This window comes from Nymphalis io, chromosome 9, assembly GCF_905147045.1.
Source record: "Nymphalis io chromosome 9, ilAglIoxx1.1, whole genome shotgun sequence".
Lineage (NCBI taxonomy): Eukaryota > Metazoa > Arthropoda > Insecta > Lepidoptera > Nymphalidae > Nymphalis > Nymphalis io.
Window position 1 is genome coordinate 8697910 of NC_065896.1, and position 23619 is coordinate 8721528.

General features: G+C 31.5%; 1 protein-coding gene across 3 annotated transcripts in view; it reads right to left on the reverse strand.

Moving 5' to 3' along the window:
* The window catches only part of LOC126770574 (cytohesin-1), a 41917-nt gene extending 18339 nt beyond the window's left edge, over nt 1–23578 (reverse strand). Inside the window, exons 1-2 of one of the 3 annotated variants that reach the window (XM_050490036.1) lie at nt 23423–23578; nt 23210–23283 (exon numbers count right to left, since the gene is read on the reverse strand). In XM_050490036.1, coding sequence (XP_050345993.1) covers nt 23210–23283; nt 23423–23501 — 153 coding nt within the window. In that variant the 5' untranslated portion in view covers nt 23502–23578. Of the gene's footprint in view, nt 1–18733; nt 19050–19240; nt 19569–21031; nt 21193–23209; nt 23284–23422 lie in introns of those variants that run through there. The other 2 variants (XM_050490035.1, XM_050490038.1) reach the window with 2 other exon arrangements.
* Between the last annotated feature and the right edge of the window lie 41 nt (nt 23579–23619).

The following is a 23619-nucleotide window of genomic DNA, read 5'->3' on the forward strand; positions in this document are numbered from 1 at the left end:
TTAATCACGTACTACGAAATTAAACATTAGTTACAAACTTCACATAAAATAAGTGACTAGTCAACTGCGAAGGATATATTCTAGTGTACAAGTGTGTGTGTATAAACAAGTGCACACTCTACATTTCAGTCATACTCGTATACTACGACACGACTAGCGAGAGTTCGGGCGCAGGATTAACGTCTTAACGTGCTTTCCGAGGCACTTTTTAAAGGCCTATTAAACCACATCCAGGATCTCGGAATCCAAAGCCTTATAAGCTGGCCACTAAACAAACGAGGCAGCTGGATTCTTGAAGATATATGATAAACATATATGTATAGAAATGTAGTAATTTCAAGTCCTGTTTATGTGACTAACCCTATATCTTTATATCGGAGATCTTGACTTGTCGAATAAGTCTATAGCAACTGAACGTATAAGTCTGCAAACATCTTAAACGAAAGTCTTAACTTTCAAGTTCTCAAGATGTACAACTACAACTAAAACTTTGAGTCATCTCGCTTGAATCTATCAAAGTAAGAGATTAGCGGAGGAAGCTGAGTGAATGCCAATCTGCGACCTTGCGTTTACTATTTACACCCATTGTTTCTTTCAAACAAGCTTGCGAAGTTATACGTCTGTTATACTTTACGTACTTTTAACTTTGTTTTATTAAAAATATTTAGTCTCCCTAGATACACAGCTACTGAACGTAAATAAACTAATTGCTTAGTATAAATCATTTTTACCGGACTAGTTACTAAGGAGAGTAATGTACTGTTTAAATGCACATACGAGCATTTTTAAGAATAATTATAATAAATATATTTTCATTCAGTTATAGGGTCTTTAATCTGTGTATCGAGACGTCTGTTATCTATTCAAATAAATAAAATTTAAGTGTCTGTCTGTGATTTCAATGGGAGTTACCAAAAAAAAAACCATTTTTTTATTTAAGACCATCGCTGGTATCTTATATATTTAAGTGTTATATGTATAATTCAAATAGGCTTTATGTATGTTACACTGGCAGCTTTTTAAGGATTTTTGCCACAAACTGAATTCCAAGCTGGCGAAGCTGCGCCTTTGCTGGTCTGTTATAAATATCAATAAAGAAACTATAAGAAAACTATAGCAATAGTTATTGTCAGAGTATAAGTGATTCAAGTTTATATGGTTTGTATGTATCAACTGGTAATGATGAAGGTATTTGCAAACGAGATACAGACAAATAAGACGTTATAAAAGGTACCGAATAACTGTCCCAAGTTAAATATAAAAATTAAAACATAATATAAACGAAAACTAAAATCATATACATTATATAAATTAAATTATATATTGTCCGTTTCACATAATACAAGACATTTTGTTTGTTTATTTATACTTGGTTCTTGTGCTAAATTAATAGCACCGTTAAAAAGAGGAATCATATGAGGAAAATTTAAAAATAAGGACACAGCGTACAAAACCTACATTAAAAACGATAGGCAAACAGTCCCGAGCATAAAGAGCGGGCACAATCTAGTACATAATAAAATACTCGGATACATCAATAATGTCGACGACATTGTATAGTGTGGTAACAATTATTAGATGCTACGTCGTTCCACTCCTATAGCAATGCCTACGAGTGCACTATGTTTATTACGCCCGGTCTAGACTAGTTTTTGCTGTGAGCAGCAGGTGCCGAGATGAATTCCTATATACGAACTTAAAATGTCGCTTAGAAATCTCAATGCTCAATACAGGAATCAAAACGAGAGGCATTATTTATTCAATTGAATGACAAAAAAGACGAATACTAGTATGTACATTACAAAATAAGATCTTTCCTGCTTATATGAATGCCTTTTATATGTATGTTTTTTTAGTTAAATGTATTATTTATAAGGTTTTTTTTTTAACTACAGGTGATAGAATTTGTAGAACATTCAATCGACTGAGCTGAAGTTTTGCAAATATTTTGGGTGCCGATGAAAACACAATTTAGTGAATACTGATTATCGTAATTTGTTTTAAATTCTCGTATAAAAATAAACATTAATTAATATTTTTATATTTTTTGACTCTTGATTTTAGATGTAGTATGGTTATAATTTAAGTATTTTTATTCGTATTAATATCCGCTCGTCGATATATTTACTAAACTTAATAAATAAATATAGGAAAATGTAGAACGTATCTTAGTTCTTGCTACAAGAACGAGCTTTCTTTAAAGTACAATTGCTAACGTACCTTGTCACTTTAAAATATAATTGAACCTTTCACCAATAAAAGAGAATGTTTTGAAGTAAACGTCAATAAATGAAGTCGTCGGTCAAGCTTGAACGAGAAAATAATTAATGTAACACGAACTTATATAACATAATATTTTATTAATATTAATTACAACACAAAATAATTTATTTACTAAACAAAAACTAAATATATCATACAATTCATTTTTATTTAAATATTTGAAATATTATAAAGGGAACGACATTTCAAAGTTGAGTATGACGCAAATATTTTTATTGTCCATTCAATCATTGACACCAAAACAGCGGAAGCATGATATACAAAAATCAGCATTTAATACACTTGTAGTAATTGTTTTTTTTTTGGAATGTTTGATACAGAATACAATATATATATTGTATTCTGTATCAAACGTAATATATGTATATATGTAATGAGTGCAGAACCTGAACCTGATTAGCACTATTTATTTATATGGTTTTATTTAATAATATATATAAGTGCGAGACATTCGCGTTCACGTAATATCGAAACCGTCGCGGAGATTAATTTACAGAGACACTCGTTCAATCTGAAGGCTCTATCTCGTCTAGACGCATTCAGAGTATAACGGATTTCTAACGTCATTCGAGAAAGAATCGGATGTAACTCATAATAAATATATCGAATACAATATAATGTTTCCTTTTTTCATAAAAGAGGGAAATTTCTTTACTAACTTTCATTTGACTGATTTATATGTATTTATTGATGTTTGGATAACCATCGAACATGTTAAATGGTATATTTAATATTGAAACAAAAAAAAACATACCAGTCGAGTCAATATGTTATGACAGACAAGATTGTCTGCCACATAGCGATTAGGATTAGCTGCTTTATAAATAGACGGACGATTCAAACGGTCCGTGTTACGACAATTCGGAAAAGCACGCGGCCTAGTCTCAGACAAATTAGTAGCTGATAATAGCTTGACGCTCACTAATGATGTATTATGCCACTTAAAAGAATTTTAATGGAAATGGACATTAAACTAAAAATTTAAATGACGAAATTGAAATGACTGAATTTTACACTATTATTTTCAGGTATGTTCTTTATAGAATTTTGATTAGTAGTATCGGCTGCTTTCTCATCTCATTGTATAATGAAACGAATATTTATTAAACCTAACATCTCTTATTTATTGCAAATGAATAAGAACTTTGAGGTTTTTCTTTTCTTGACTTTCTAAAATTGATTAAAATATCATTTCACAATCTTATAATACTAATAACAATAATTTTGAACAATCGCCGTGTATAACTAAGTAAAACAGATTAAAATTTTACCGTTGAATCAAATGTCGTAATTTTTACTGCGCCATATTCGCAATTATGTGTCGAACCGTGAAAAGTATTGCATAATCTCAATTTGTGGTCACACTTTCATCAATTTAAACAAAGCTTTTGTTAAACGATCGATTAAAAATTAAGAAGAAAAGATTAAAGTACCACTAGAACAAAAAAACGTTATCCGTACAGATTACATTTGGAAAGTACGCTCTATCGAAAATCGTATGAAAACGAATACATTTTATGGATTCCACGGTACGTGTTATTACGATACCTAACGTTCTTTTCGTACGCTTTTACTCCAAGCAATAAAATGTATTTGGAATAGTAAGGCTTGTTCATATAACTCCTTTGATGCTACTTCGTATGAACCATCACGGTTCATTGAATCGGATCATAAATCTATATCAAGAGTAATAGTGCAATCACGTTATACAAACTGCAAGATCTCTTTGCAATTTCATCTCTGAAGAGTCGACCGTGCGCCCCATTTACCGGTTAACCGCATTAGATGTTGTTATTTAATTAAGATCGTGTTTTTGAGCTCCGTTTGAACCCTTCGCTCTATATACTCCTTAGAACGAATCATAATATACAAAACTAAGATAATTTAATATTAGCAGTCATTATCATAAATCCAAAAATATGAAATTTCTTTACCGATTGTGTAAAGTTTCATTTGGAAATTAAATTGTTATACGAATATGGTAAAGAAAAATATAAAGAAATAATTCGATTGAATGGCAAAGAAAAATAGTTAATCATGAATATCATTATCATATACCGCAGAATATCATATACGTTAGAAAAAATGTAAAATGACTCGCCAAATAAAATGTACATAAGTAGAAACATCCTTTTAGTTTTACCTAATAAAATAGAAAATTTTTCGACGTGTCGACACGAACAAAGTGAACGAGTTTGCGAATCCTTCGATACTTTCCCCTATTAATTCACTTTCCCCAAGTTTAGCTTCTGTTCCGCAGCCGGATACGCATGGGATTGTGCTGTGGTTGCATAAAATCGATGAAAGTCTAGAGCTTGTATTATTTTTTATTCAAACAAACTCATAAACACGCAATTAATGATTTTAAATAGACTATCGATAACTCTGTGCAACAGAATACTTCCAAACTCGGTGATTGTTTTACATTTAATTTATCTTATTAAATAAGAATTTAAAAGACTACTTGAATAAAAATAAATTATGATTTGGATTTACAGCTAGTATTGCGTATTGAATTTCTATATTGACTCATATAAAACACTCAAAAAGATAAGAAAATATCAAGTATATTGTTTATAGTACTTCATAATTACTGATGGACTGAAAGCGTTTTGAATAAAACTAATGTATGAGAATATATATGAATATAAATTTAAAAGTTGAAAAAAAAAACATAAAACTAAGTTTAGAGTAACTAAGCCACACATTTACTTTAGGTCAAGTTTCAAAGTAAGCTGCGACAAATATAAACGTAACATAAAAACCTATGGGTCTAGACATATTGAAATTAAAGCATATGCAATAAGGTAAAATATTGCTTGACAACGATTTGTGTTTATTGGTTGGCTTATATCGTTGTAACGAGTTGTCTTCACGTGAACAAACAAAGCGACGCCGGTACGGACCGAACCTAAAGACGGATGCTTGTTTGCATATTTTAAATACATCGTCCTGGAAACAATGTAATTTTTTTCAACGTTTCTAATATGTTTTAATGAAAACCGTTAATTATATTATAATGTTTTGTTTCTATTAATGATACATTACTTATTTCGCAAGATCCTCATCCTGTATACATAAATTGGTATATTGAATTAATTTAAAATAATAATATTGATTATGATAAACTATTCTGCATGTCAGCATGCAATTCAACTTTAAATAAAATAACCATTATGAACAAAGGAAAAAGGTCATGGAATTATTAATTATTTCAGCAATTGCTATTACATATGAGGTACTTACATTATGAGTAATTTTTAATTGTATCGGTCATCTATTAATTATTAATACTTGGTCTCTGAAATTAGAATAATCTTAAATTATAATAAGACAAATTGAAAAAATCTTTTCGGCAGTTTCAATGAATAGAAAAAGCATAAAAGTGCTTCTTACTTTTAAGAAAATTATTATTATGACACGTTATTGTAAGTAACATCTTTACCTGCGAAGTAGTTGGTCACCGACTATAGGCACAAAAAATCTTTAAGATACACAAAAAGTCCAGTGAAAAGAAGTTACAAGCCCGAATGAAATCTTTTTAGGGGCAACGAGAAACCAATGCTGTGTAGGGTTTCACTTAAAATTACAGTTTTTTGGATCAATGTTATAGAAATTAAGCATTTCTAAGTAGAAACAACAATTTCTCTATATGTATTTCCTCACATGTATTAAAAATATCATAATATTCTATATTTTTTTTCTACGACAATGTATTAAGCACAATGAATATTTGTACATTTTATATTTTATAAATTAAAATCTTTCTAAAAGTATATAAGCATCTAAAAATTCGCGAGAAGTAAATTTGAAAAGTAAAACCAAGTATTGTTTCTTGAAATAAAATGTAACAAAACACAACAAGTTGTTATTAAACGCTAAAACATAAACTGCGTAATTTATATAAGCTGGTCTTTAAAGGTGATACGGATATTTTTGCTTGGAACATAATTTCGTTGCCCTAGTGATATTTACATCTGCGGCGATTTTCTGCCCAACTGCCAACTCTTATACTATTGGAACGAACATTTGGATGAACTATGATATTTAAATAATTATAGAAAGCCACTTCATTAGCAAGGGAACTTGTTTCTTTCGGAAGCATTGTTGGTGATTTATGATCGTAACGCCATTAATATCCCATTAATTAAGGTTTTTAGAAAACTTGCAATTTTCTTTCGCATTTAATGAAATTAATTAAAACGATATTCGTTATTTCTTAGATCTTTCTATCAATGTTTTTCTCTTTTTTTTTTATAATACTCAATACAATAACTAGGCCAAGAACAAGTGGAATCGAGCCTTATGCAAGTACACAGTGAAAGGTGATAAAGATTGTCTGTATATTATTTTAAAAGTCTGAAATATCTCAGACAATGCAACGGAACTTTTAGAAACAATAAGAATAATCTTCACTAAAGAACTTTCCGTGACGTTATTAGAATAGTAAACGGTATTTGTATCATTATATTAATTATGCTTTACATATCAAATATATACTTTCTATAATTAATACTTATATACTGATTAAATAATAGTTAATGAGATCTTGTCGTTTCTTCTCACGTCACTAGAATCTACAATCAGAACCGGTGGTTTTTTAACATTTAATTTAATTCTTCTTAAATGAATTTTTGTTAAATGATATCTATCTCAAAGATGGATCTGAAAACTTACTTGAAAAAACTATTTTTGATTTATATTTAAGAAAATATCAAGTATATTTACTTTGTTTATAGAACGTTTTGAATAAAAGACTTGTAATAAAATATTATGTACAAAACTAGGGAAGCTGATAGTAGCAAAACGAACCGATATTGTATGGATTCCCTATATTCTCATCGAATACGGGAATCCGTATAATTTGGATAATTTGAATACAATCCATTAATTCAATAGGATCTGTAATTTAAGTAATTACAAAGGATAAGCTCCATTTCAGCTACAATGCAGAACAATTGAAATAAAATTATAAAACACAACAATGACTAATTTTACATGTACTTTTTTTACTATTAATAGGCCAGCGTTTGACCGTTGACTTGCCTGATGTTAAGCATCGACACGGTCTAAGATGTAGCACGCTTGCTTATAAGAAACCTGTTTATTCTGGATTTGAAGACACCAACATTGTACCTATCAGGAAATACGGACTCAGGCAAAGAATTCCATAGTTTCTTAAACTTAAAAATAAAAACATCATTACATACTATAAAACAAAAACCCCTGCCTCGTCTGTCTGTCTGAACGCGATAAACTCAAAAACTACCGAGGGATTTCCATACAGTTTCTACCAATGGATGGAGTAATTTATGAGGAAAGTTCAGGTGTATAATTCATTAAGTTTTTGCGTAAATTTGCTGATATATGATCATTATTGAAGATATAAAATATCATGCCCACAGAGGAGCTTTACTGGCATGCTCCGGATAAACCGATACGACATAAATGATTTTATGTAGGTCCTTATTCTACTGGACAAAAGTTGGGTTGGATAGCTAGTTAGTAAATAATGATAGAAATCAATGATAGGTTATTTTTTTTTAAATTAACAACTTTATTTTCTATTATAAAGGTCTTATTTATTCAGCATATCAACGATAGACAAGTAAAATTTGGCACAGTTTTACATAATTATTCGAATTCTTAACGATTTTCTTGCCAATGATAACAAATAAGAGATATCGGAAAGACATGGAGTTTTCCTTTATAGACGTCAAAGTTATATCAAGTTAATCAGAAACTCAACTTGTAGGCAACTTGTATTAGTAGTTACTGAACATTCCATCCATAGTAACTATTGCCAAGTTTTAGGGAATTGGATAACTTTATTTATGACAGTTGAGCGAAGAGATGAAAATGTTTTTGTGACGTTTAATTGTGATTATAAATAATACGTATTTATTGTAAAATGTTCAACTACAGGTATCAACGAAAAATTCATATTCCTATATGAATAAGGTTTAAAGAAATTACTTACATTTTCAAATTAAGGACGTAAATGGCGACAGGTTAAGATGAAATACGTAAAATGCGAGAAACAAAAAATGTCTTACCTACATATATGCAAACACCTTCGTGATGAAGTAATTCGCAAAGAATTTTCTAAGTAATAACATCATCGATTGACAAAGACCAATCTGACCTTCGGGTTTATTTCCGATAAAAACAGCTTAATAATAAATATCAAACTTACGTAGTGTAAGCAAGTAAATATTATCTACTTGTATATATTTCTAAATATACAACAAATCACTTATCGATATAATGAAAAAGTATATGTTTGTACTACAATTATGTCATATTAATATTTTTACATTTGTAAATTTGATGTACGATTAAGATTTCATTGGATTAAGTAATTATTATTAAACAGTTATCATTAAACATAATATATGTTGAACTGTAACAGGTGATTCCATTAAAAGCAGTAAAACTGGCTCTTCTTCACATGCTATAAACATCGTACAAGTGCGTCGTTGTTAAGTTTTTGTAGTCCCTGTATCCTGCGCGTCAAAATAAGAATACGATTCACTGAAGCCTGAACGAAAGGGTCTGAATAAAAAACTTGAAACCAGATAAAACGAGTTATAATCCCACAGATATTTAACATACAGATACACGATATACGACATTGTTTCAGAATTTTATAACGAGATTATGTTCAGACAGGTGATAGGGCTATATACAAGGTAGTACAAGCACCAGGTACCATCCAGGCATCAGTAATTCGAGCACAAAACAACAATATTTTATATAGCCATCTATCGATTAAAAGGGATACGAGAGACATATCTTTGATACCAGACACAAGTGTATAGTTAATATGTCTTACAATGCCGATGTATATGGGCGGCGATAGTGACTATTAAACAGCCAGTTACTATGATAAATTTAAGAATACATAACCTCTTGAATTGTTATTTAAATACTATTAATGAGATTCGAATAACAATGTAACAAAAACTTTTTAACAATGGAACATTGATTATTTTAGTTAGTTGTGTATTATTTAAAAAAAAAATTGTATATTATTAACCTATCTGCTACCAATATACTAAAAACAAATGGTAATTGAATATTAATGTTAAAACGTTTGTAAGTATAGAAGTAATGAGAATGAGCGGACTTTGATCGTACTCGACTAGCATTATTTACAGCTTGTATATTGAAACAAAGCGAAACAATGAACAACAAACAATATTTGCACAATTTATTAGACTACTTCTACATTATCATACGGTGAAAATATTTCTAATGAAAACTGATAACATGTCCTGTAAAAACAGACACCGATATATAATCTAAATATATATTATAACGTGATAGAGACGAGAGTGTTTGGTATATTATTAGGGTTCGCACGGGCAGCAATAAGAAAGCCAGAGATATAGTGTCGCTGATCTTTAAAATTATTTGGGCAAACAATTCGACCAATAATTTAACTATATGTAGCATAAAAGAAAATATTTTTATACAGCTTTATCATTCAATTGTAAAAATCAACGTTTTGTGTTATATATGTCATCATTCATAATTGCATATTATTGTATGTATTTTTTTTAATATTTTAATAGAAAAATAACACTTACTTTAGTAATGACTGGCCATTTTAAAGTTAGCGACCTGTGACCGGCAGACAGACGCATAAGTCGGATCAATAAGTACCATTCGCTTAATGCGGTAACGAACTTAACCGAGCTAAATTGATGTGAGAATTTATATGTAAAATCTTACATGTGTTATCATAATACATTTCTTTTAATCTTTCGAAGGTTATAAAGGAAAGTACTTGTACATGAGCTGCTAACCCTTGCAGTCTCATCATCTCATCAGTTAAGTATAGACACTCGGGTGCCCCTCGACCGCGATCGGCTCCTGTCACCGCATTCTTGACCCGCGCATTCACTTCTCGGCCCGAGATATTGTCACATACGAATGAAGTAACGTTACTCGCAGCACAATACCGCGAAATGAATCAGAACTTATTGATAAAAACATCGTTCACGTTGCAGCTCTTACTGTCGTAGCGTAAGTTTTATTTAGAAATCTTGTTATACTGTAGTGAAATCGAAATACGATATATATAACAAAGAGCTACTTTAAGCTTGTTAAATTAAAAATAAACTAAGTTTATGCAAATATATTCATACAACACAATGTGGGCATTGAGTTCTTGGAATTAGTGCATATAAATAAAAGAAATGTGCATTACAATGACAACAAATGCAACACGTACTTCGAGCAAAAAAGACGACGCAAACAATGGGTTCATATTTCCGGCCCGCGGTCACTAAACGCCGGGAGTTCTACAGATTTTTGCTTCACACAGACTCTCATGAAATATTTGTAAATGAATACTGATTGCCTAACTGGCTTGTGGCCAGAGAAAAAAAACCTGCCAGGCTCCCAGTAGAAGAAAATGCAGTAAAAATAAATCTTTAAGAACGCTTACATTAACTGAATATCTTAGAAAATAGATAGAACAACGTACAAGGTTTTTGTATAAAACGTGAGTTTATTACGATTAAATCGTCTATCGTTTAAACATATTATAACATATTATAATGTCGTAAGAGATAAAATATTCATTGTATTAGAATGCATTTTCTGCTTCCTGCACGTACAAAACTAGTATTAAACAGATTTCATGTTAATGAATACGTAATATTATAACTTCCTTTTAAATTAGTCGATTCATAATAACTATAGATTGTTTTATTTTAAGCGAGATAAGCAAAGCCACAAACGTTAAGCGACCCACGCTAGTAAAATTAAAGTGTTCTACACATAAAGTGAATACAATTACTTTGCATTTTATTTTCATATTCAGCCAGGGCTAAGCAGACGCAATAAAAATAAAAATATTTGCGGAGGGAGCTAATGAGACAGTTGGTATGAGAAGTGGCGCGTGGTGCTCATGCGGAGACCTCGGCCAACGCCCCCACAAATTCAAACAACGCCATTGACATTTAGCCCTATTGAAATTCAAAACACTGATTATAACATACCAAAGTGCATCAATGGCCTTTTCGTTCTAGATTTTTATCTTACTCGCATTGTCAGAATGACACGTTACGATTAGAATCACACGTGATCTTTAAAAAAGCTAGAATTTTAAAGCATTCTGGATAGCGAGTTTAACACTAGAGTGACTCACCTATTATATCCACTCGTTTTATTATTAAATAAAAACCAGACGTACGAATGAGATATACCGAATCGTCTTGCGGAAAATCAGCTTACTGTAATTGCGGTAAAATGCAAATTCTAATACAGTTATAATAATTGTAGCCTTCTTACAAATTGTAGTTATCGCTTATCTGTTATCTTAATTTTACATGGTAGTTTTATATTATTTTTTCAGGGTTATATTTTATATAAGTTTAATATATGAGCCGCAATTAAGAGACACCTGTTCTAATTAATAAACTGAGCAAATAAATTATTAAATAATTATTAACAAGAAATACAATTGTGCCAGGTGTAAACACCTAATTAGTTTCAAAACACATGCGCTATAACCGTCTACTAAACTTAAAGCAAAATTAACATAAGGCAAAGCTACGAACGATAGAAACACGTTTGAATAATTGATATATTTGTGTGTTTTCAAGTGGTTCAGAGAAGCCATGTGGCGGCGAATGATAACATAGACATATTACATATTTATGACGACCATAACTGTAAAATATAGGTATGTGCTATCATCACTATATATTCTAATATTATAAATGCTTTAGTAACTCTGTCCGTTTGTCTTTTACACTTTCACGGCTAAACAAAAAAAAAACGATTTTTTCGAAATTTATTATGAAGCAAGCTTTAAATCTAAGAAAGATCAGAGGTATAACCAAACACCTGCCCTCCATTTAACGAAGAAAAAACTAGTATATAAAAACGCGATGTTCTAACGTGAATGCGGTTTAAACCAAATAATTAGCAAACAGGCGCCGTTCACAGAACTATAAAAAATACACGTCATATAATAGGAATGTGAGCAAGTGTTCTTAGAAACTATTGATTAATAACAACAATAAGATGTCGCTATGATGACCCATTTGAGACAGAATAGATGACTTCATTTAGTTCGGTGCTAAGGGCGTTTTTATAACACTTCGGCACGGTACTCAATTATTTGATAGCTAAGTTCAATGCCGTTGAAAGGAAGTGACGATTCCTTTTATAACTTGTTTAATATGGTTGTAATTGACTATTGAGTTGGTTTTATAATTTCTTATACTATATTGGCCATAGAACATACGGGCGTTCATTGAGATGATTGCAAGTGATTGAATAAAAATTATATGCGAGTATAATTTCGTGCTTTAATCAAACTACATAATAATAAGGTGGGGTTTTTACGTCATTGAACGAAGAATTCTATTAACAATCCTTATCTATTTGGCCAGTCGCGAAAACAAAGATAACCTGCTTTCCTAACGGTATCTGCTCGTTGTTGTAAATAATGTGCGTATATTACCAATATACAATGTTAATAATATAATTATGTAGGACGCGGTAAAAATATATTTTTATGTACGTTTTGTTACACACTTATGGTAGAAAAGAAATTGAACTCATAAATCATGCAGAGCTCTTTTACTCTAAATATTTTAAGTAAATGTTTTTTTGAGTAAAAAAAAAATGGCTCTCGACACAAGACATATGCCAGATCTGAAGTAGCAACTTAAATAGTCGATTTGAGTATGTTTTATGTTAAACTTTAAAAATAGATCAGTTTAAAATGACACACTGAAATACGTGTATAGGGACACAAGCGGAAACATTTATCAGTTCAGGAAAAAGGGCTCTGTAGAAGGCAGAGACTCCATTTTATTTAGTTATTTGAAGACCACCGGCGTTTTCACAAAAACAAAGTAAACGAAAAACACACACTGGTGCAATGTGATACACTACTATTACTCCAGTATATAGTATTTACAACACTATTTAATGAAAAGGAGTAATACACTATTAAAATCAAACATTTAATTCTTAAACAAACAGATCATAGCATCAAATAATCCTAATTCACTAAGAATAAAAATTGTCTTGAGAATAATAAATGCTTCTCGCAGCAGATACTGATGATGTTGAACTCTAAAAACTAAAAAGATTTTGTTTGTAGATATCGATGTCGAGGCTGTTTATAAAATTATGTTTTGATACATCGAATGATTGGTGAGACCTTTACTGTATTTATACGGTATCTGGATATTGTATAGCTAACGTATTTTTAATATTTATATACATAAATGTAGACGAGCAAGAAAAGGTAGGATAACTGTATTAAAATAAATAGCTCTGTACTTTCTTGTGACGGGCATAAGGGCGGTTACGTCTTTAACCTTTTCAAACACCAACAATGTAGTCCTAAGAAAAATGCCAGTTTCACGCGTTGAATTGGCGGTTATTTCAAATGGCTTGTTTACTGCCAGCAATTATTATTGCGTTTTGCTAAATAAACTATCATTTGCTTTGTTATTTTTAAAAAAATCCTGTTAAAATATTTATTAATATTTATAAAAAAATAATTCTAATCAACTAGTTCTTAAATTTATCAAAATTTGTCGTAAAGTTTTAAAATAAACATACTAATAAAACCATTTATAAGACTCGGCCGTGTAATGAACAAGAGGGTAAGTGACATACATAGTGGGAGTGTTACAGTAGATTAAGTTTGTTTTTCTAATATAGCGTTTACAGTATTAATAAAATAGAGGTTATTTTCAATATAAGCTAGCGTAGTTGACTACAGCTCATTATGAAACAATGTAAGCTAACTCGTTTGACGAGTTGGTGACCGTGCGGTACGTTTGCAAATCCCCCTTTCCCCGGCAAGGTCAAAGCACCTCCCCGCATACGAGCACTCAACCGGGAGCATACCTTTACAATTATTATTTGATTAGGCTGCGTTCATAATGTTATAATAATGATACATTCCAAGGGACTACAAGTAGCATGTCTGACCCAAACAACGTTGCTATACGAGGTGATAATTTTGAATATTTGAAACCTAAGTGTATTGCAGATTAACTATTTTTCAGTCTATAAATATATTGTGTATTCAAATTGACCCGAAAACATTTAAAAATTTTAAATTGTAAATAGTAATTACAAAAAAAAACAAACATTATTTCAATATACGGGCAAATGACCTTTGGCTGTAAGCCCAAACTTTCTCTATAAGACTTGGCAGAGTATCTTAATATTATTGGCAAAAATTCTAAGCGACAAATACGATAAAAACTTTAAAATAATAACAAAGGAATATAAAAAATTAATTTCCTGTAAAAAAAAAGTGACACTAAATGACGATACGTTTTAAGAAAAATATAGGAGACCACACCTTACTTATGTTAAAGTCACAACCACAACTTAGCATTTTTTTTTTTTATAGAATAGGAAGGTGGACGAGCATATGGGCCACCTGATGGTAAGTGGTCACCAAACGCCCTTAGACATTGGCATTGTAAGAAATGTCAACCATCGCTTATAGCCAATGCGCCACCAACCTTGGGAACTAAGATTTTATGTCCCTTGTGCCTGTAATTACACTGGCTCACTCACCCTTCAAACCGGAACACAACAATATCAAGTATTGCTGTTTTGCGGTAGAATATCTGATGAGTGGGTGGTACCTACCCAGACGGGCTTGCACAAAGCCCTACCACCAGTAAAAGCGACAGCATAAACGACAATTAGGATACAGCCTAAATATAGAGCAGGAGAACATTTACAATTTGCATAGTAGTGATAAATATGCGTCAACCTTGCGACCAACAGTTTATTATATGTCTTTTTCATTAGCGCTACAGTGAATGAACTAAGGTCATCCCTCGGTAAATGAATACATTTGGCATCGCTTGAAACTACACTTTCTATCAATAGTCTAGAATTTATCTCTTGCCAGTCGCAATGCGGACATCGTAATTTTTTTGCTTATTCCCACAACAAAGTTTGGCAATCATATGTTTTATTTATGTTCTAATATTATATTTTAAATTTAAATATTTAACACGTTATTTCATTCATATCATTAAAACTTATGTTTGGTAATTCTAACAAAGCTCATCTAGGCTAATTTTAATGATACGACTTTTAATCGTCCAAATCGGCAAATGTTTATTACATAAGTCCATAAAATTGTATTGTGAATGTAGACAACATTGCAAAGACATCTGGGTCATATTCGTAAGAATCCTCAAACAATCTCGTTTGACAAAGAGAATTCGTTTTTAGCGGCAAACGAAAAGGATGTTTGTAGTTTGTACTGCATATTCTGCACCTCATTTCCAAATGAAAAATATCCATTTTTGTGACAGCATCCTCGTTCAACAATATTCACGAATGGTATAAACTAGAACACGTATGATTTTTTTGTTGCAAATTTAAAGCAAACACAGACAAGAGAGAAATGAAATACATACACCGCTGTGTATAAACGATTCCTTTATTTGAGTATGTTTTTGTATAAACGATAAATCGATTTTATAACTGTTACTTCTGTCCATTTAATTCATGCCATGCCCATGAGTAAGTATCTCAGAATCGTGACAAGTCATATGGAAATTCCCAAATTTATCGTCGAACTCAGAATTTGCTTTTCAATTAGTTGAATAAAATGAAAATGATAATGACTATTGTACACATTGTAAAACTTATCAAATAGCTAAATATTGATTATAATCAATTTGATAATTTTATTTATAATTATAATGCATTTGACTTCCTTGCACAGCAATATGACGAACATGTAACATACTGTTATTAGGTATACATCTAACTAATACTGCGTCGACGAGGTTGCTATATTACGTACTTATATATACATATAATTGTTTTATTTCTTAGCACAAGTGCTCGTCTTGAAAAACAAATGACGTGAGTCACGATTGGCGAGTGCAATCAATGCGGACACTTCATACAGGCGCCGCGCCACTACCGCCGCCATTTATGTAAGCTGATTATAAATAATTTTAAAATATGCATGTTACCAAATATTATTATTCTTACATATGACATTTTCATGTAAAACTTTCTATGAATGCAAAAAAGAACACTTAGTAAACCTAACAAAAAGCAAGCATTACAATATTATTTAGATGACCATACAAACTACTTTATAAATGCCGACACGTCGGTTATTGTTTAGAGTTTCACGTGTGCATATAATTGGGTCGCACAAACATTCCTTTAGTTTACACGCTACCGTATATTTAATGATGTCATACTTGGCAAAAGTTTTACTATACACCTTTGTTTGAAAGACATTCCTATACACACCTAATCTTATATTAATACAAAGGTAAAACGACAATGACCATGATTTGCATACAAACACAAGGTAGGTACTGTGATCTCATCTACGTGTAAATAGAGCCTTGACTCATTCAAGTACAAACGCAAGCCCGATTTACTCGACCTTGAAAGTGAAAATAAGCTAGGAATAAAACTTTGGACGATACGAATCGTGAAATAATTTTAAAACAAAGACAAAGAAAATATAGTATTCTATGACGCGAATAATTACAAAATAAACATAGTATTCATTTAGTCTTACTATTTGTTTTTTTTTTATAGAATAGGAAGGCGGACGAGCATATGGGCCACCTGATGGTAAGTGGTCACCAAACGCCCTTAGACATTGGCATTGTAAGAAATGTTAACCATCGCTTACATTACCAATGCGCCACCAACCTTGGGAACTAAGATGTTATGTCCCTTGTGCCTGTAATTACACTGGCTCACTCACCCTTCAAACCGGAACACAACAATACCAAGTACTGCTGTTTTGCGGTAGAATATCTGATGAGTGGGTGGTACCTACCCAGACGAGCTTGCACAAAGCTCTACCACCAGTAGAGTTACTTACTTACTAACGAAAATATATATAAATCATTGGAAATAGAAGATTAATGCCATAAAAGAGCTTTCTTATCAAATATATTCTGAATGAACAACTATTATTTTCGATTGCGGAATAGATTGATTCTCGATACTAGTCGAATTTTATACCAGGTTCTATTTTAATATAGAGAAACTAAAAGCCTTCAACCGAAACCATACCTGTTTGATTTTAATTAACATCTACGCGTTATATTTCTGAGAAGTCATCATGCTAGTTTTAATATTTATTCATAAAATACTTAGATTGTCACATCATAAAAAAAATATTATACTTAAGATTTTATTCTGGATTTACCGTAAAAATTGGATTCTTTGAGAATATCTGCAAGAAATATTTCTACAAAGAAAGATTGATAATTTAGCTCAACACTATCAAACAAAAATATCTTAAAACCAATTTAAAATACCAAGCTAAATTTTTCGAGTAAAATACCACTATCTGCTAAATGAGTCATTACTAACTATTGGCTGGGCCTTAAAATGTCAAACTGAGCAACCCCGTTTTTTTTTTTTTTGTGGGCGCTGAATTGAAACATTTTAATTATCCGAACCCTACTTTAATTACACTGCCGATCCCTGGCCCAGATCATTGCATACATCGTAGGAAAGTGAGCTAATTATTGTGTCTATTAAGAGCATATTTATTTACAAGACTAGCTTTTGTATATTATAACTTTTCTTCATGCGATGTTTTGAAAAATGAAGCTTGTAAGTATTCTCCAATCATATCTTGCCAGTTTCATCTTTTTGATATATAGTATCATACAAATAATCATAAGGGTAAAAAGGAGGAAACTATATGACCAAGCAAGAGTTATCACCAGTAGTGTACACTCCTCAAGCATTATTGCATATTGTAATGTAAAGTTTTCAAAAAACATGTAATAATGCCTTATGCGTGATTAGAAGGAAGATTTGGCGGTAATTAAAACAGTTAATTATGATCTTATATTAGACTAGAAACTATAGAATAAACATGATTTTAATACTTCCAACATTTGATATCATAGTTAAATGCCATCTTAATTCATTCCTAAATAGTATCTTTTAAAAACAAATTAAATGAAAAATAAGAACAAATATATATAAAATATTATTGATGTCTACCTATTATATCACGCTAAACCGATAACGGTGTTGAATCATAAGATTTGATAAGATTAATCTAAAACAAATTATTTTTGTAGTAAATACGAAACGAATAGAAATAAAACGGGTGTTTGGATGCACATAAGCAAACACTGTACCCATTAAATTTAATGGTACCCGCATTTGAATGATATAAAATACGTTATTATAATATCGACTTATAAGCGACAATTTTTATTGATGGTGTTTGTTAGTAAATATTTAAGATATGCAATAGTAGTATTGTATTTAGAAGTCACTGAATCTTTTTCAGCAATCGTTTTACACGCAGACTCAAAAAGCATGATCGATCCAGCGCATTTGGATAATTGCCAAATCTGTAGTTTCCAGTGGTGTGCATACAAAATGCCTTTCACTTATAGATAGTGAATTTTATAAATATACAGACCAGTCTGGTGACGGTGGTTAGATCCCAGGCCGACCTCGTCTTGCCGCGAGACTGGGTGCCATCCTTCCTTCTGCCTAATGAGCCATAACCGGTCGGAACTGCACTATCCTCACGTTTGCGCCGACCGCCACGTCTCAACGACGAAAACCAATTGGACACTGAACCGCGGCGCTCCTCTTCGGCCACCACTGGCGCGGCCTTGATAAACATAACTCGAGGAGCGCTAATGCACCACGCACATCACAATTTCACACAACTTGGAATTTATTCTCAATAATAAATCGATATCAACGAAGTTAGAACCATACGATGGTACCTACAGACAAGCCGCTAGCATTAAACAAACTGGCCTAAATAAAGCAAAATAAGTGAAAAGTGTACGACTACAAATGTTACGAATATTCGTCAACGCTTACGTCAATTGTTGCAAAGTTACAGGTGAAGCTATACGGTAAAGGATTTGGTTTCATAGTGCACAATAAGCGGGGTCGGTGACAGATGACACACCTGATCATAGTCGTCGTCATAGGTGCGCGCGGCGCGAGCGCAGCGCATCAGCACCGGCCAGCAGAGCGCGCCGCACAGCAACCGAACATGCAAACACATCGCGCGCCATACACTTCCCGCTAAGGAACGCACTCGACTGAAGAGAGGCGCGGGCGCCACCGAGTTTGGCACCGTGACAACTAAACGTAGCTGATTATCTTTTTACGTGTCTACGTATGCGACAAATTCCGTCATATATCGACGATTATCTCTAGTGGAGAAGTTAATGCGAGGCAATGTTTATTTACAATATTTGAAGTTTATCTTGATTTCATATAAACAGAATTCGTTCAACATTAATTAAAGTGTTCAAAAAGGATGTTTACAATACCTACCTAATTAAACATTGATCAAATTACATGTTGTATAAAATTAAGACCAAGTTTACGATAACAATGCAATACGTTAAGTATTAATATTTATTACTATAATTACTTTATAAAATGTAGATACGAGTATTATGTAAAAACTTAAAACAACCGATAACTTTAGATTCTCCGAAGTACCGTTCGTCATAATATTATATGCTATAATTATGACATTACTCAATTAAGATAATTAATAAAGAAATAGCCGTAACATTGTAACATTTAATGTGACGATTAACCATTTCGTGCATTAATGAAATACAGACAGTATTCCGTGAAGTATTTGGCAACAATCTGTGATTGAAATATTTTGTTATAACCGATCTGAATATCGACATTTGTTATCAAAGCTGCTAGCTCCAGTCCGGAAGCGGGCAAAGGAAACTTGATAACAACATTGATTCACGTCCATTGTCCAATATGACAGTATGGTTTATTGCGTAGAAAAAATAAACATTAAGTAAATTTAATTTTTAGTAAAAACATGTTTTTGATAACACGATGACTCAACAACGGAAGTATTCAAAGTCACAAAAATGTGTCTAAAGTAATTAAGAAACGTTATATCTTAATTATCTTCATGTAATGTAAATAAAATGATTACTAATTCATGTATGATATCTAAATTTCTGAACGCTTTGATTTAAAAAACGTGGAACAATGTATTTAACCAAATATTTTATTATTGTGTAAACTACTCTAACGTCTTGTTACAAATGTAACATTTTATATGCAGATATTCGGATCCGGGAACCTATAGCGTTACAGTCAGATAAGGACACTGTCATAAAGCTAACATTGTAGTTGTTGACATATCTACAGTTGAATGACTAATCGCAGCAAATAAAAAAACGACACAAATTAACTAAATTGTTAAGGAAAATTATTAAAATGCATAACGGAGTTATATACACTAATTTACACAATTTAATAAGAATCGAAAAATATACAACAGAATCGTTAATTTGACTTTTCTTTGTATAAATTTTATTAGAACATTAAGATTTCACAAAACATTTTTAACGTACAAATTCACGTTGTTTTTAAAACGCAAATTTGTGGCATAAAACTAAAACATATACTAGTTGAATTATTCTAGATTTGACACAAACATTGGTTTTATTATCCTAACAGTATAGATTAGTAACAGTAGAGCTTGAAGGTTAACTTGTTTGAATTGAAAGCTAGTCAAATAAATCAATTGAAAAGGAACAATAAACATTGCAGAAATGCAATTTATAATCATCATCCACACTGAAACCAAAAATAATAACGATAACTCCACCTAAATTTAGTCAAAATCTTTGATCAAATTGAACCAGAGGCGAAAGATGAAGTAGTCGTAGCAATTTCCACTTAATCGCATTATCACTCAAAAACTTACTATTGATAAATAACACGTCACTACAAAAAAAGCAATTAACTTCGCGTAGAATTTACAGTTTTTATGGAAGTTACAAAAACCGCGAATTTTGTTACTCTAAATGACCCGGCGGCGTATGTTAGGCACGACGCACCCGTACCGCGGACCGATGGTTACTGACAAACTGGCTAAACTACATACCTCTCTTTCATTCGTAGTAAGCTTAGCAGTAACGGCTTACGTCAGTGTGCTCTGCAGTGTTTTGAATGAAAGGGCAGGGGGAACCATCGGTGTACTAAAATCCTTAAAGGACTTTTGGTCCTTTTCAAGGGCGCGCGAGGTTATTGACTAGTGGTTGGGAACTGATAGTATGATTTATGCAATAAATATTGCATATAATAATATATCAATCAAAAACAAATTGAATTGTAGTTACATATAAATAGAATGTATCTTCTTTTTTAATTAATGCACTAAATGAAATAAATACTTTGTATTTTTTATTGGTTTATGATGAATTTAATCATAACTATCAACTGTATATTATAAAAAATATATTGTACAAATATGTATTTCATTGAAATTACACGTATCATTGAGCAGTGTTCCATTATTGTATGTTGCTTTATTTGAATTGCTTAGGAAATAAAATTATCCAAGTTTCTTGCTAGAAAATTGTAACCATGTTATGTGTGATATGTTCTTTTACTTGTTTGTGATACAATTGTCCAATCAATGATAACCTATCTACTGTTATCAATGTGATAATTAATATGTTGCAAATTGAACAGCCATCTTGGCTCGACGGCAAGAAAGTGGTAAGAACGCGGGAATCCTAACCGATGATCGTGGGTTCAAACCCGGGTAAGCACCACTGAATTTTCATGTGCTTAATTTGCGATTATAATTCATCTCGTGCTTAACGGTGAAGGAAAACATCGTGAGGAAACCTGCATGTGTCTAATTTCACTGAAATTCTGCCACATGTGTATTCCACCAACCCGCATTGGAGCAGCATGGTGGAATAAGCTCCAAACCTTCTCCTCAAAAAAAGGAGAGGAGGCCTTTAGCCCAGCAGTGGGACATTCACAGGCTGTTACGGATTACGGAAATTGAACAGTCAATGTACATAAAAGAAAATCTATTCACAGCTGGTTCTAGATAATTAATGTCAATAACATTAGTGAACTAATTACACTATATAATATATATAAAATAAACATACTCTGATAGAAATAAGAACACATAAGAACATAATTTTCATTCATTATCGTTTTGAAATTTTTATTAAGATCACAATATAATTATTTTTGAAGTAACTTTTTTATTTATTGTTTTTCTTTAAGTTTATCCCATTTAATTGGGTTTGCACTATAGCGCATTACTTAAGTAGCTTACGGCCAACTTTAGTACCACCAGCCTGATAGTTCAACTCTCCTTAGAAATGTTTTACTGGTGGCTCAATTTTATCGGTGGTTGAGGCACTTAAATGCTTTATGGTGTTGATAAACAGACTTAACAAAAATAACTTCACTCTACTTATAAAACATCCAAGGGTTTGATGGTTGGGATGGATGGAGGGTTGAGATGAGGTTGTTCTATTTTACTCTACTGTTAAGTCATATCATAGTCATATTATTGATAATTGTATGAGTATAAAATTAACCAATATCAAATTTAGACAATGCACATAATATGTATAGCTTTATATTAATCATAACTTTCAAGTGTTTTCTTTTTGCAAAAATATGCTTTTACTCATAGTTAATGTTTATTTCATTATTATTATTTTTGTTTCTCAAGCAGGCACATATAACTTAGTGATAAAAAGTTGTATAATAACATTATCAACTATAACAAAAATACTAGTAACTGAAAATGACATAAATGAAATGTTTCAAAGAGAAAATAATGATATGAAATATAATTATATATCATTAATTATCAAACATTTTACTTAAATTGCTTCATATTTTATATGCAAATGTTTATATTAAGCTTAATAATGAGTTTATAGTTCATTTTAGCAAATTTTAAATTATAAAGGCTGTACAAAAGTATTTTATATACAAAAGTTGCTGATTGTTTATTAACAAAAATAATATTGTATAATCTATCAGTATGTATTGCAATATTGTGCTTTTATTTTAATACTTTTTTATTCCCAAAGTATACAACCAGTGTTTTAGATACACTAACCTGAATCTCCAACAATAATTCCGTTTTCCTGCGACGTATGTCGATTAAGGTCTTTTGTTGCTCAGGTGTCAGCTCTGAAAACAGTAAAGAATGCTAATAAGATGACCACACATACTATAATCAGTATCTACTTACTGCCTTGCCTAACAGAGCAATTTCATCGAGGTCAAAAAGCTATAACGCCTCTTCAAAAATAAACACTACAAAGTTTACCTGTATGAGTAAATGGATCTGCATGATTACTTGCAGCGTTATTACCTCCAAGAGACAAATTTTCAAATTCACTTATCATTTCTTATATTTACTAAAAACAGTAAACAAAAGTTTACATCGTTAAAATTGACTAGCAGCCATATTTATTTACTACTCAAGTACTCATCATCAGTCAAAGACCAGTCAGCCAGTTAAAG